Raw genomic sequence first — 15,536 nt, forward strand, 5'->3', positions numbered from 1 at the left:
ACACAATGAAAAAATTCTTAAAGCCGGGGCAAACGTTTCCAACATTCCATCCAACACACATCCAACACCCATGTTGGATAAATGTTGGAATCGTTTGAACGAAAGTAAATTTTATAAAAGAAGAAAAAAATGACGTAAAAAGAAGAAAAAAATAGTTGGATGAAGTTGGATGAAAGTTTGTTCGCCATCAAACTTTTCATCCAACTTTTGACTCTTTTTCTTGATCGATTTTCCTGTTGAATCGTTTGAACACTTTTTGTCCAACATTCGAATGATAATGACGTCAATCGAAAGAAAATCGAACGTTTTTATTCGAAAAGTTCTTAAAGAAATTGTGTATAAATAAAGATGGTAGAAAAGCTGTGTATAAACTGTGTGTAATCAAAAAACAAACATGGGAAGTGAAGACGAACATTTTCTGAAATCAAAGCTGAAAACACCGGAGTGGAAGGGAAGAAGAATATAGAAGAGAAGAATCTAAAGCAACCAGAGAAAGGTCAGCATAAAAGAGAATCAAAGGCAGATGAGAAGGACAAGAAAGATTGGACTGAAATTTTTGATTTCATTGGAATGTGGTCAAAAGTGGCTGATGAACTATATGAAAGTTCGTGGATTCATTATAATCGATTTGGCTTCTTGCTTCCCGTGATGGGTGCTTCAAAGAGCAAAGAAACTTTTCGGAAACGAGGATCAGGAGTTGAGCTGGACTTTGAAGTAGTCAATATTGAAGCTGATGATCATGATGATGGCAAGGCGTCAATACCAGAGTCGAAGAAAAGATCAGTAGCTGAACGGAAATTAGAATTGCTGGCAAAATGCAGCAAAGCTATTACGAAGAAGAAAGAGGAACCAAAAAAGGAAAAAGAAAGCAAAGAGATCAAAATGTCGGCATTTGCGTTGTATATCGATGAAAAGTTACGAGGTTTGGATGACCGAAAGAGAGCGTTCGCTGAAAAAAGAATTCCTTCATTACTATTATTTTTGAGCTTGAGTTTATGGATGAAATTAGCAACAACAATATATATTCCAAAAGTGGCAATGTTCTGAATTTGCAACATGGAACAACTGGAAGTTCTACAGGAAACGTTCCATTCTTTAGTAGTCCAAGTTATCACAGACTTTACAGTGCTATGCTGAGGAGTTAAGTAAGGGAAAAAGAAGGAAAACACCTACTTCATATGTTTATATTTAGCTTTATTTTACTCAAACCAAAATGTTATGAAACCATGCAGAATATACATTTTACTTTGTTTATGACTAGGAATATATACCAGTACATATTACTCTTGTTGTTTAAAAAAGGTTTTCCATCAAAAAGGTTATGTATACTAGGTATTCTCCGACGTTCGGCTCTTACATAGCATATTGTGAAGGGCTAGCGTTGTCAGAATGATATTTTCGACTCGTTTTGGAAAAAGTGGAATTGTGGTGTGATATATTCGCTATTTGTTTGCCAATATTCCAAAAAGATTCTCAGAAATTCTGTCTGTAGTTGTAAATTCTTCTATCGACAGTCAGATTGTTTTGGAGCTATGGTTTCATCATATATGTTTTAGGCACAAAGGCGTCATCTCCCAAAAAACGAATGTCATATTAGGATATGCATCTGAAATTGACTTATTTTTTGGAAGTTCAACAACTCATCCTCAATAGATGACCGAGCTGCGATTTGTTCCAAACTCCCCCGTCATTTGTTCTGCCGTTTGAACCTACATCCGCCCATAAACAATGGTAATCCAGACCTGCTATTGCCATTAAGATAATTGAATGGGTTTTTTGTAATTCATATAAAATGATCCACCATTATCGTGGTTTTTTAATTGTAACATGTTTTCCATCAATTGCTCCTAAAACGTGCGGATAATTCCAGCGATGTTCGAGCCTCTCTGCAATGTGTCCCCATTCATCAGTGGATGGCAAAGGTACAAAAAGGTGCAACATCCTTTCAACAATTGCATCACAACAGCCTTTGATAATGTAAGACACAGCCCCTAGTGATATTTGAAATTGGAAGGACAACGAGTAAAAAGTTGTTCATTTGATAGTATAGGACGATTTCCTCCACGTGCTCTTTCTTGGGGGGAAATGAGATCGTCAATGTGACTCAAAACAATCTCAAAATATTCCACGCTCCTTCTAAACATCTGCTTGAACGACATCCGATCCTCCACTATCAACTCCTTGACCAAAGTCTCATATATTCCAAACCGGCCTCTCCTTTTGACCTACTCTCTTGTTTTACCCATCGAGACTTTTTGTCATCAGAATCAGCGAATTCTGATAAAATAATCGGGAGGAGCATGTCTTCTGCCGCCGCCATGTTTAGTTTGAAATGAATGAGTAGAGCATGTGCTAATGAATGAATAAACGACATTGTTGGATAAAGTTAATGTTGGATGTCACGATCAAAAGCTTTTAAGGGCATCCAACATTCATCCAACAATTCATTTTTGATGTTGGATGGAATGTTAGAATCGTTTGCTCCGGCCTTAAAGAAAAATAATTTCTTTCGAACACAATGAAAACATTCTTATAGCTCTATTCTCAAAGTTTAAAAAGTTTTGTTGGTGGAGTGGTTTTTGTGTTTGTTGTGAAATTTAACGAGCAATTATTGAAATTAGCCAGAAATAAACAAAAAAAATGTAGATACGTCACATTAAACTTGTTTTTTGAAGAGAGGGTTGTAACGATTCGGGAGTGGCATTTAGTGGATATAGTTCATCCTTGTTTGAAAAACTCAATATGTGAGATAGTTGGAAACGGTGAGTTTTGTTAGCTGCCCTGTGGCTTATGAGGGAGTCTCTATTTTTTATGGTCACTTTGTTGCTTTGACGAACCTTGTTGATGGTATTACTTATACCATAGCATAACCCGTTCTCAAAGACTGTTGGTCCAGTATCTACTGATCATTTCATCCTACTGCCAAAAGCTTAAATCAAATAGTTTAAAACTTGGATTTTCTTTGGATGTTTTACAGCGTTAAAATTTCACAAAATTTTATTTACTTTTTGTGTAGCTACAATTTAGCCAGTCGCTACATGAAAATAGCGTCCGCTTACGTGAACTATATAAGCCAATAAAAATGTCAGATATAAATAAGACATGCAGATACTAATAAGAAAAGTATCACGGCAATTCGTTGAAGGAGTAAAATGGCCAAATATCGAAACTCGTTGGTTTTGGTATGGGCCGTGCTCAGATGATTTTTAGGACTGATGAACAGGTACGCTATACGGAATAGTTTGGTTTCCAAGATATTTGGGAAATGGAAGTCAACAAAAAGAATTAAACATTAAGCTTTTAAAACTTAATGTAATGAAATCTGATATTGTGTACGCCTCTAAGTACCAGCAACATACTTTCTAGTTATAAGATGATATCAAAAACACACTATTTCCCTTTTGTTTCTTCGTAGCTGAAATAGAAGACCTCGACCACGGCATAATTTGCATGATCCAGAACCTGTTCTCTGAAGAACGCAAATTATGTTCTGAGCAGTAGTACATACAGCTAATCGTCAGCCTTTCCTAGCGTACAACAACTGCAGTCCAAAGGTTGATCTCGAAAATGCTAAACTTTCCTTCTGATACCAATGAAATCAACATTACCTCTGTCCTCTTATGTGAGTTAGAAACAGTTTCAGATAAGCCGAGTAAAGTTGTTACGGTCAAACCCTTCATATAGCCGAGCTTCCTAAGAATAGCCTCATTTTCAGAATAATTATTTTTTTTAAATCTAAATATAATCCAATCAGAATATTATATTGCTCTAAAAACTTCATTTTGTCATGATAATTTTAATACTTTATCTGAATGTCCTTATTTAAAGAGGACAGAACCATTATAAAATTTTGGATGACGTCATAATTATTATAATTTATGAAATTCGGGAAAGGTGTATTAACTTTTTCACGGACCCAGATGGAAGCAATAGATTGATTAAAATCTTTCCTTTTTCTAAAAGTCTTTTTGTTACGCTTGTCCCGAACCATTTTGCACTTTTTTCTAAATATTCCCTTTCCGAAGTGGGGGACACCACACTTCTGGAAGTTGATAGGAAATACTATTGATATGAGTATTTCTGTCTATACTATTTATGGGTTTTTTCACTTTTCTTGTTGTCCAACCGGACTCTCGGTCTATGATCTTATTATTATCCCAGTCAATAACATGATTATTTTTCCAGATATGGTCGCAATCTCATTTTTGTCTGTATCAGCGTTGCGTACAGCTCTTCTATATGCTCTTGCACACGTTGTTGGAGCACTCCTTTTGTTTCACCTATAAACAGCATTACAATCCTTACATGGGATTTCGTAGACAATAAACATTGACTCTCTAGACCTATTTTGTCTTTCGGATGCGACAGTATACTACGTAGCGTGTTATTAGATTGAAATACTGGCTTTACTTTATGATCTTTCAATGCCCGACGAAGTATGTTACTTCTCTATATATATGGCACATACATTGATAAATTATTAAATGGATTTATAGATATGTCATGCATACACAAAAAGCGTGAACACCTGCTCTTAGTATGTTTTATTAACCTTTATCAAAAATGCAAAAAATTGATGGCTAATACAATTATACTTGGAGAAGAAAAAAGTTACTTACCACACAAACTTCATTTTCCGGTCTCAACCTAACGTAAATGATCGTGCAACACAGACACATGGTAATATATTAGAGGTATCCAAAGAACAACCAGTGAGCATTACATTTTGTGTTTTTCATGTCAAATGAAGTAAATATTCCAGTACATCAATCACAACTAACATTAAATACAGCAAAAAAAGATTTGATAGTCTAAATTTCTTCCACGACTTAGACGGGAAAGCTATTAAAGAAACCTCGGCCATAAATTGAACTGGACTCTTTGATAAAGTCTCAATCATCATAGATTATATGCTAGATAAAAAAGGTTCGCAAATCTACATTATGTATGTCTCAGAAAAAAAACAAGCCACCTAAAAGGAATCACCTATCCTTCTTTAGATAGAGAACCATCCTAATGCGAAGAAGTTTCATTCTTGTCTTCAGAGCTCCTTGAGATAAAAACTTAAGTTTATTTCATAGAGTTCTAAGGTCGAGAATGTAGAAGTTGAGAATAATGTTTTACGAGTAAGCTAGATAAAAACTTATTGAAATCGAGTTTCTTTATGAATAAGCACGAAAGCGGAAGCGATAAACCCATTCTTTAAAACCCGAAAAAATGTTTTTATGCGCAAAAAGGAGAGGTGTTTAACAGAAAAATATTACCAGACATATTTTTATAGGTAGAGACAAGGAGAAGGTGTTTATGCTGTTCTTGCTCAAGTTGTTTAAATTATTAAACAAAACATGGAAACACAACACAACATAGAAACTTCTTATAAATCTTTATTACTTGATATGGAAACAAATTATTTTGTTAAAGTTCTACCAGGATCATCTTGAAGAGACAGACGATGTGTGTCTGTCTGTAACAGGCAAAGTAGATGTGTTTTTTTCCGTTGATGCAGCCGAAAAAGTTAAATTTTCTGACGTTACGACACGACGTCATTAACATTAATGTAACGTGAATAGCGTTTTTTAAAGTTAACAAAACCATCACTTTCGTCCCCAGTTTTTTTCCTTTTTAATGTGAGAGAAGACGACGAAAAATATTTTTCGACATCATCTCTTATATCAAGAAGGCAAAAAACCCTGGGGACGAGGGTGGCGAAACAATTACATTGCACTTTTATGTTTTAGGCCTTATATCTTAAAAAACGGCTGAAATAACTGACGTCATCTCCCACGTGAGTAACTAGGGGTCAACGAGGACTAAATTGGGTAAGTTCCCCAAAGCTTGGTTATACCACCCGATAGCGTCAAAATAATTTTAAACTCCAATATCTCTTCAACCGTTCGTCAAAAGTACATGCTCCTATACATTGTTTTGATCAGCGTCAGGCTCTACACAATGGAGGCAACGGTTAAACAAATTTCTAAAAAAACCGTGTATCGACGGCTCATTGTTTGCGTCATCAAAATTCAAATGACGGTCTTTATTGTTCGTGTGGGCCATATCGACTATTTTTTTTTAAATAAATGCCTCCTTCTTTTAAACGCCCCCACGAATAAACTCTCCGCTCAAAAATATATAAACGCCTCGGGCGTTCACTGGAAAATGTACGGTAGTCATAATATAAGATATCGATACTATATATACTGTACTGTACCTACACCCCAAAAAAGGATACTAAGCGACACTAAGGATTTACTAGGGACATTGCACTACCCGTTTTTTTTATATGAACCTAGTTATTATAAGAATGTTGAGACTAAGTAGTACGTTTAGTACGTTAATAACGTACTAAAAACAAATATTTATTTCTTCTTTTTTACAATAATAACTACTTCACCAATCATATTTCTGTTCCAGTCTTTATCGTGACAACATATTTCTATATAATTTAATACCTCATATGACGACGAAATGAAGTTTTAACCTCTCACCACCTTGCAGATATGATGTAGACAGTGCACGAAATATACTAATCCAGTCGAGTTTTGGTGATTAGTAAATTATCCGTAAGTCCTAATCCCAGCTATGTTCTGTGTTGTGGCACAACTGAGAATTTATTGATGTATATAGCTGGCAATACATTGGTATTTGTGTTATTCGACGGGTTTATTCTAGATTTAGCTAACTAGCTAGCTCTCGTGTTTGAAGGAGCAGTACGTGTGTGGGTCCCAGGAAAAGGTGCATTTTTTCAATTTCATTCAAGGAAAAGCCACGAAAGTTATGCTGCCCTTAACGTATTTTAGTCAGTTATTGAGGTGTGTGGGGGGAGTGGGGACGTTGTGTCGTAGCTTAGTGGTTAGCTATATAACTCTAGAACTTTGTACGAGAGACTGGATTGGATTCTGGGTGGATATTCAATATGAGTTAGTGAATGTTACAGATAAATGTTACCATAGCTCCAAATTAGCAAAAACCATGTGTGGGAAATTGGGGAGATGGCACGCTGTTGTATGTTGCACAGAGTTGTCTGGTAGAGTGTTCTGTATAATGCCCCTTGCAAAACAATTTTATCTGTTGGGATGATTGTGAAAGAAGATAATAAATCACCTAAATAGCCGATGCTCTTCTAACTAGTCTATGGAAAATCTCCTATATAATAATAATTGTATATTTTGGCAATGCCCAGAATAGTCCTGCTTTTAGACATAATTTAGTGTGATAGTTTTTTTTTGCAGTTGTTCCTAACTGCTCAACTCCTTTTCCTATTTATTTTTGCTAACACATTTTCATTTGATAGGTAAAGAAATCTCTTCCTATGCAACAATTTCAATTTTGTCATATCCTGTTTTATACTTGCCCACCTTTGGTGATCAGAGTTCCTATAAGTGTAAACATTCTCATAGAGAATGACTATATACACTGAGAGTCAATATATATAAACATTTTGTCTTTATACGCATTAACGTATTACAAACATGTTTAGAAACTGACCCATATTGAGGAAATGTAGCAAATCCGAAATTCATTAAATTTTTATTGGACATGAGGTATTAGGCATGTTAGAAAATCAGTTTGTGGCACCATAGCTTAGTGGGTCTATTTGAGAAGCTAGCTTTACATAAAGAGGTTTAAAGCTTCCGTAGTTCTTAGTTTGGTAACATATATGTCATACCTACCTATATACCAGTCTTGTTATTCTAGCGCATGCGATCGGGCTTGCATGTCTCTACACACACCTAAAACAGATTTGGGTGTGTTGTTTTCAGGTCTCAATTGCACATGAAAATATCACTGACACAAAAGTTTATGTTTTGTAGACAGACTTCACAAATTTATTTATTTCTAGAGGTCTATGATGTAGATCCTTAACTTTTGGCTGTTTTGTGACCTCCACAGTCCTTCATGCTGTACGTTTTTTTTATAACCAACTTTCAGTGGCTTAAAATAGTAGAAACTTTGTACAATCGGGATTTGATAGCTCAAAACAATCTCAGTATATAATCACATTTTCTATGATTTGTGAACAAAATAGAGTGTTGTTTAAGCATTATACAGTTGCATTTTTAACAAATTTAAACAAAATACAACATTGTTCAATCCAGCCCTTAAAATTAGAATTTTTTTTACGTCGGCAATAAAACTGCCGACATGAGATGCATTTCAACTGATTTGCGTTGGCATTGCATCAGCATTTTTTTTATTTTTTTAGTAAAATTTTCAGCTGGCAAAAACTTTCGTCATTCATCTTGTATTGGGGCTAGACCTCACATAAATTCGATGTATTGATCTCCGAAGACGATGACAAATGGAAACGGAGTACAAGTCCCTTTGACCTACCTTCCCGATGGTGTACTTCGTTAAGTTAATAGTTCACTGTCAACTGGCTTGGTATATGTTTCGAGACGAACTCATTAGAAAGTACGTTGTGCACGTGCTATTTACGAAATTAAGGTCAGGGCATTCAATAAGTTGTATATCGCAGAAGTCGCCGGTGACATGTTTTGAAAATGCTTGTCACCGGCACAGTTCACCATGAAGCAAAACTGTACAGGAGACTCAATTTATAGAGTCTTCGCAGAACATCTTTCCTCACAAAACCAAGGGCAGGGCTGACTTATTGCCTGCTGTGTCGTGTGGGAGAGAGAACTTCCGGATTTCATTTTAATACGATATACAATTTTTGATTATATTAATCGAATGGTACCACGGTATTTCTGTAACGTGAATAATTTTAGTGATAATGACCTAACTTACTGAAAATCGAGTGTAATTATTCTTCAGTCGCAATGAGTGGGAGAAGTTCAAACAATACCACAATTAACATTATGATGAAATTATATAATATATTAAATGTATCAATCAATGGCAATGGCCTAAGGCACTACAGAAATTTCAGTAATTATTTTTAAGTTGTACTTTTTAAAATCTTGAAAAAAAAGACTGTCACAGTTCTGAAAATAAACAAAGCAGAAGAAAAACAATGACGTATTAAAATCTCCTTATATGATGTAAACAACAGTTTCATTGGTTGTAATTCTAACAAAAAGGCAAAATAGAAAGACTGTATCAAATATCACTGTCACACAAATCCTGACAAAAATGTCACATGCTCAATTGGAGTCACTGCTGTCTGTCCAGTCGTCATCACTGATCTCTTCGATGTTGATATCGTCCGGCAATAGGGCAGGGGGCTGCTGTTCCAAATCATCCTCACTGCTACTGTCGATAAACAAACCGATTTTTTTAGTTGGAGTTTTGGGGGTCTTCTTTTTTATGCTATAGTCAACTGGACGTCGTGATTTTTTACGCACTTCTCCGTTAGGGTAAGTGGAAAGAAAAAGATCGATGGCCTTGTCATATACATCATCGGTGAAGTGACAACCACGTAACTGCAACAGCATTTCCAACGTTTCATTTTTGTTTAATAGACGATCCTTTCGAACTATTCCTGTAAAGAAAGAAAACACCCGTTCAACTTCAGCATTTGATATTGGTAGCACTATGGATATTTCGATTACGTGTTTAATATTGTCCAGGCGTTGTTTCGATGCGAACACTTGTTGCCATGTTTTAGTCGGATTACCATGGGAACAGAATTTTAGAATATAACTATGTCATGTCTCCATTTCGTTACCAAGCTTCGAAAGATCACAACTGTCGGCTTCCAAAGGGTGCTTAAAATGATCAGAGATGACCATTACAGATTCCATGATATCTTGTGGTGTTTTGTATGCATATGATTTAGTGTCAAGTATGGATGCTGCAGCGACAAAGATCGGATTCTCAATAATCTCTTCCATTCTGGTTTTTAAGGATTCTTCCAGTTCACCCAAGATGATAAGAAATTAATTTTTAGCTTGTGTCATACTTTGCGCTATAGAACCACGCATTATGTACGAATGATATGATTCTGTTAAAACAGCATCATCCTCTTGTTCCATGTTTGCTCTCGTCGCTCTATGTAATTGAATGAATCCCTCCTCTTCGGAAACGGATGTGTTGATAGTTGGAAAGAGATTTTGATTGCGAAAAGCATCCTCACCATCCTCTTGAATGCGATTTTTCAATTTTGATATAGTACGAATTAATGACTCAATTGAAACAATGGTTTCTGGAAGAAGAAGATCTTCTCGTTGAAGAATCTGCGAGCATGGCGCAATGTAACTGATTACATCTTTCTTTATTGCCACAAAGACCAAACGATTCAGATGAGCCAGATCGTCTCTTATTCCTTTAAGACGCGAAGCTTCTTTTTTCATGCTTGCGTTATGTGGTTCAGAAACTTGTTGGTCACAAAATGCAAGTGTTAAAGGGTAGTTTTTAAGCTGAACATCTAATGCTGCGGCTTGGTGTTCGACCCAAGGAGTTCCACCAATGCGTTTAAAACGATAGCTTGTTTTCTCCAAGAAAACCCCAATACGTTTAAAAAAGCGCCACTTTAATGGAGCTTTCTTGAATAAGTAATATACATTCAGAATGTCCTTATCACAGTCAGCAGCCAAGTTACTATTCTTAAAAGCATCTTTACCTGCTAACTTGACTTTGTGCGAGGGACATAAAACCTGGACAAGATGATCACCAATTTCAGCCTTTTCGATGCGATACAGCTTGACGTTTGTACTTGTACCATCCGATCCCAGGCCGATTTCACGATGACAACGGTCAAAAGTAAAATTACCTTTAGCGAGGGCTTTGTTGAGTGAACATTTCAATCCATCAGCACTGGCTTCTTCGGGCTCTTCAAGAGCGATCACGTCATACGATGGTCGACCAACTTTACATGTTTTCATAACGTAAACCTCCTTGTCGACAAGAGTGGCAGAAGATGATCCGTCAAACAAAAAGCTGAAATATCTCCTTTCACCACTATTTAATGGATCAATAATGTTCTCCTGGAGGGCAACTTTAAAAAGATATTTTAAAATTTCTTTTCCAGCAAAAGCAGTTAAATATCTGCTACCAATGTCAACGTGGTGGACATCTTTCTCAAATTTGCCAAACTTTTCGTACTGTTTCATGGATATATAGGTTATTAACAGCAATGAAAAAAGCAAGTTTAAATTTCTTACGAAGTTGTTCACGTTGTTTACTACTCACAACTTGAATCAATGAAATAATATTACTTTGTGATTTTGCAATGGAACTAGGTGATGCAACAGCGACGGCTTCTTGTCGAGAGGTGTCTTCGTTGTCCGTTGTTACGGCGTTCATTGTTACCGCGATTGTAATTGTTGAGGACTTTAGAGCAAGAACTGCTGTTTTGTGAAAGTTACTTTTAAGGTGATCTGTAAAATTATTTTTTTTCACAACCTCTGTACCAGCAGTCCACGATTTGATTCTGCTTGCCACAGTTCCTTTCAAATTTTCATTATTTTTGTTGTTTTGATAATGACATCTACAAACTTTGCAAAACACCTTTGCGATTTCATTAGAGTCATTTTCCAATTCAAACCCTAACTCAGGAAAATTCCACGAAAGAACTGTTTTCTTTTTCACCATGTTTACTTTTTTATTTTATTTTCGTGAATTCAGGAAATTATTCCATCCGCCAGTTTCGAATAAAATAAACCACCCGCCAAATACTGTGTGCATTCCCGTGTGCATTTCCATGTGGAGACCTGGTTTATTTTAGGATAAGGAACTCAAGAAAAATGTATGCTAGTTTTCATATTACGCCAGAGAAAATGTGATATAAAAATTCACCGCAAAGGCTTTAATATTACAAAGAATAACATGTGATCAGTTGAAAAGTTTGTTTTTCAAAAAAAAATGGTGGTAGAAAACAGGTTATAAAACGTGAACAGGTACAATAGAAATATACATGAGCACATGTTCTTAAAAGTCCGCCAAAATAAAAATTAATTCTTTGTTAATTTTTTTCTTCGTTGATGTTGAAAATGAGTTGTTGTTTTTAAAAATTTCACAGAAAATGATGTCGGCAATTTTTTTGCCGACGCAACTACGGTATTTTCTCATTTTACGTCGGCAGTGCCGAATGCCAACGCTAATTTTAAGGGCTGTCAATCATGGCACGAGTGTATTTTGATAAATTTGGAAAAAAATATAGCATTTTCTAAGTTTTGTAGTATTATGTAGAGCAAAATGTGTTGTAAGATTTGTATGTTTGGAAAAAATATGGCATTGTTGAGGTTTTGTATGGTTGTCTTATGGCCTTTGACACAACAATTCTTATATGCAATTAAATTGTAAGTATTCATATAAAATGTGTTTTGATGTGTTTTTCTTATATCTAATTGTTTTCATCTTAGTAAACTTCTTATTTTTATTGATGACCCAAAGTTCAGCAATATATGTCCGTTTTCCATGCTAGAATGGATTGGATGGGGTATATTAATGACCCTCTTCCAATCTGATCTAGGCTGTGTTAGATCTAAACTCAACTTCCTCTGTATCAAGTCTGTCCTTATAACCTCCTGCCAAGTCTTTCTCTGTCTGCCTCTGGGCTTTGCCCCAGGAACTATCAAGTCTCTGCACTTTCTTACCCAATTATCCTCCTTCATTCTTTCCAAGTGCCCCAGCCAATTTAATCTTCTTATCTGGATAACATCTTTAATTCTACAGAGACTGCTTCTTAGCTCATCTGAACTCTTTCTGTCTCTCAGACTGGCGTTACACATCCACCTAACCATTCTCATATCATTCCTTTCTAAACGGTCAAGATTTTCCTGCTTCACTGCCCATGTCTCACTCCCGTACAACATAACACTTCTTACACAGGACTCATACAACCTACCTTTTAACTCAATTGACAGGACTCTGCTAGTCAACAAAGGAAGTAACTCTCTGAACTTTTTCCAAGCAGAACCTATCCTGCAAGTAACACTTCTTCCATCACCCCCTTCACTGCCCAACATATCACCAAGTAACAGAAGTTCTCAACTATCTCTCACGAGCCACTGTTGTACATCATTGAAGCTGGAAATACTTCATTCTCTATAATCTCACCTTTGCAACGCTTGCATACAAACTGAATGTCAGCTCTTAACCTTCCTTATGTACCCAATGCTTGCAAGTCTGACAAAAAATCGAGTTACTACCAACCCGTTTCCTGCAAACTCCACAGGGCCACTTTCCAACTACATGGTCACACTTGGCTGCAATGATACTAATCATGACTTTAGACTTTGCTGTGTTTACCTTTAGCCCTTTCTCTTCTAGTCTATTCTTCCACTTCTCAAACTTTTCAACTAATTCTTCCATTGACTCTGCTATGAGAACCAAATCATCTGCATACAATAACTCCCATGGACAACCTGTTCTGAACTCCATCGACAGCGCTTCTAAGACTAGAACAAACAACAAAGGACTAAGTACAGAACCCAGATGTACACCAACATTTACACTAAATTCATCACTAAGTGAGTCGTGAATCCTGACACGACTTCTAGCATTGCTGTACATAGACTGTACCATCGTAACTAGCCACTCATCCACACCTAATTTTCTCATAGCCCACCAAATAACTTTACATGGCACTCTATCAAAAGCTTTCTCTAAATCTACAAAGGCCAAATAGAGATTCTTTCTGTTTCCTAAATACTTTTCCTTAAGCTGTCTGAGTAAAAATATTGCATCTGTAGTGCCACGCCCTGGAACAAAACCAAATTGTATCTTATCTATATCAATCCTTTCTCTAAGTAACTTATTAATCACTCTTTCAATAACTTTCATTACTTGATCAACCAACTTCAAACCTCTATAGTTACCCCTTTCTAATGCATCACCCCTTCCCTTGAAACAATTCACTATTACACTCGACTGCCACTCACTCGGAATAGCACCATCCTTTGTAATCTGGTTAGCAAGACTTGTAATAAGCTCAACTCCAATATATCCAGATGCTTTTACCATCTCTGCAACAATACCTGATACTCCTGCATCCTTGCCAATCTTCAATTTCCTAATATCCTCCAGTACCCATTCTGTCTTGATCTGCATAGCTGGCCCTTCTACAACATTGTCATCAGAAAAATTATCCTTGTCCCAATCAAACTCAGTGTTAAGCAACCTCTGATAATGATTCTTCCAAGCTACCCTTTTCTCCTCCTCTGTGCTAGCCAAAACACCTTCATCATTACGTATACACTTCTCACCTACAACATCTTGATTAGTCTTCTTCATTTGCTTTGCCATCTTGAATACCTCATTTCGCTGGTCTTCCCTTCTTAACACATCTGCAAATCTGTTTCTCTCTGCTTCTGATTTTGCCTTATACACTGCTGTACGAGCGCGACGCTTAGCTTCTAAGTAAATATTTTTACTATCACCTGACTTCCACTCTTTCCAAAGTTTCCTCTTTTTCTTTATACACTGGTCAACCTCATTATTCCACCACCAGGTCTGTCTATGTCTAGCTGGTCCTTTCGTCCACCCACAGATATCATCAGAAGCTTCTAGAAGACAATTCTTCAAAGTAGTCCAAGTACTTTCAACATTGTCACTATCACATTGACCATTGTGGGCTAACTGCTGAACTTTTGCACTAAATTGTCTTGCTAAAATCTCTTCCTTCAGCTTCCAGACTTTATGACCGGGCCTGTACTTTCCCTTGGCTTCTTTAACACTCTTCAAGATAATATCACAAACCAGCAACCTATGCTGGGAAACACACTCTTTACCCGATTTCACGTCCTTCACCACTTTCTTGTCTGACTTTCTAACCAGGAAGTAATCTATCTGTGTCTTACAACCACCTGACTCATATGTTATCAGCCTACTCTGTCTCTTACTGAATGATGTGTTGCAAACCACCATGTCTGTTGCCATTCCAAACTCAAGCAATCTCTCCCCTTCCTTATTTCTGCTCCCAAATCCATAGCCTCCATGTACACCTCTATACCCTTCAGATGACTTCCCAACATGATGCCGCCCACCATGACAAGTTCAGTGTCTCCAAACTTTGATGTGACTGCTATTAACTCATCATAAAACTTATCTTTATCTTCCTCACTGAGTCCACACTGTGGAGCATAAACTGACAGAAAAGTTACAATCCTATTACCTATCAAAAACTTTATCACTATAATATGACTATTACCACGGATAACATCTATTACTTTTTCTACCCACTTCTCTGCAACGAATATGCCAACTCCTTCATATCCATCACTATTACCAATCCAAAAAAGCTTATACCTTGCCCTCCTACCTTCCACAAATCTCACTGAAGCTCCTCTCCACCTGACTTCCTGAACACAACACATATCAACAGATCTGCATTCTAACATTGCAACTACTTCACCTGCTCTACCTCTCAGAGTACCAACATTTACACTAGCCATCCTCAACCTAGTGTTATCTACCTAGTTATGGTATGCAATTGTACGAAGACTGTATGACGAAAGTAAAGACTATTTTTTACAGTGAATTTTTTCTGGGCAAAACATAAATACCACAGGCGATTAACTTAAAAGATAAAAATTTGCTTTTACATGAAGCTTAACAGTGATTTTTTTGTGGTTACATTAAATTTGAAAACAGTTACATTACAGTCGTCACATTCATTAGGCAAAAATTTTTTT

At 36.5% G+C, this 15,536-nt stretch overlaps 1 protein-coding gene across 1 annotated transcript in view; it reads right to left on the reverse strand.

The window, feature by feature from the left end:
- Positions 1-13,000, reverse strand: part of LOC130623337 (uncharacterized) — a 77,445-nt gene extending 64,445 nt beyond the window's left edge. Inside the window, exon 1 of the mRNA XM_057438807.1 lies at positions 12,452-13,000. Coding sequence (XP_057294790.1) covers positions 12,452-12,869 — 418 coding nt within the window. The 5' untranslated portion in view covers positions 12,870-13,000. The remainder of the gene's footprint in view (positions 1-12,451) is intronic.
- Between the last annotated feature and the right edge of the window lie 2,536 nt (positions 13,001-15,536).

The sequence above is a fragment of the Hydractinia symbiolongicarpus genome, chromosome 13 (genome assembly GCF_029227915.1).
Source record: "Hydractinia symbiolongicarpus strain clone_291-10 chromosome 13, HSymV2.1, whole genome shotgun sequence".
Classification (NCBI taxonomy): domain Eukaryota; kingdom Metazoa; phylum Cnidaria; class Hydrozoa; order Anthoathecata; family Hydractiniidae; genus Hydractinia; species Hydractinia symbiolongicarpus.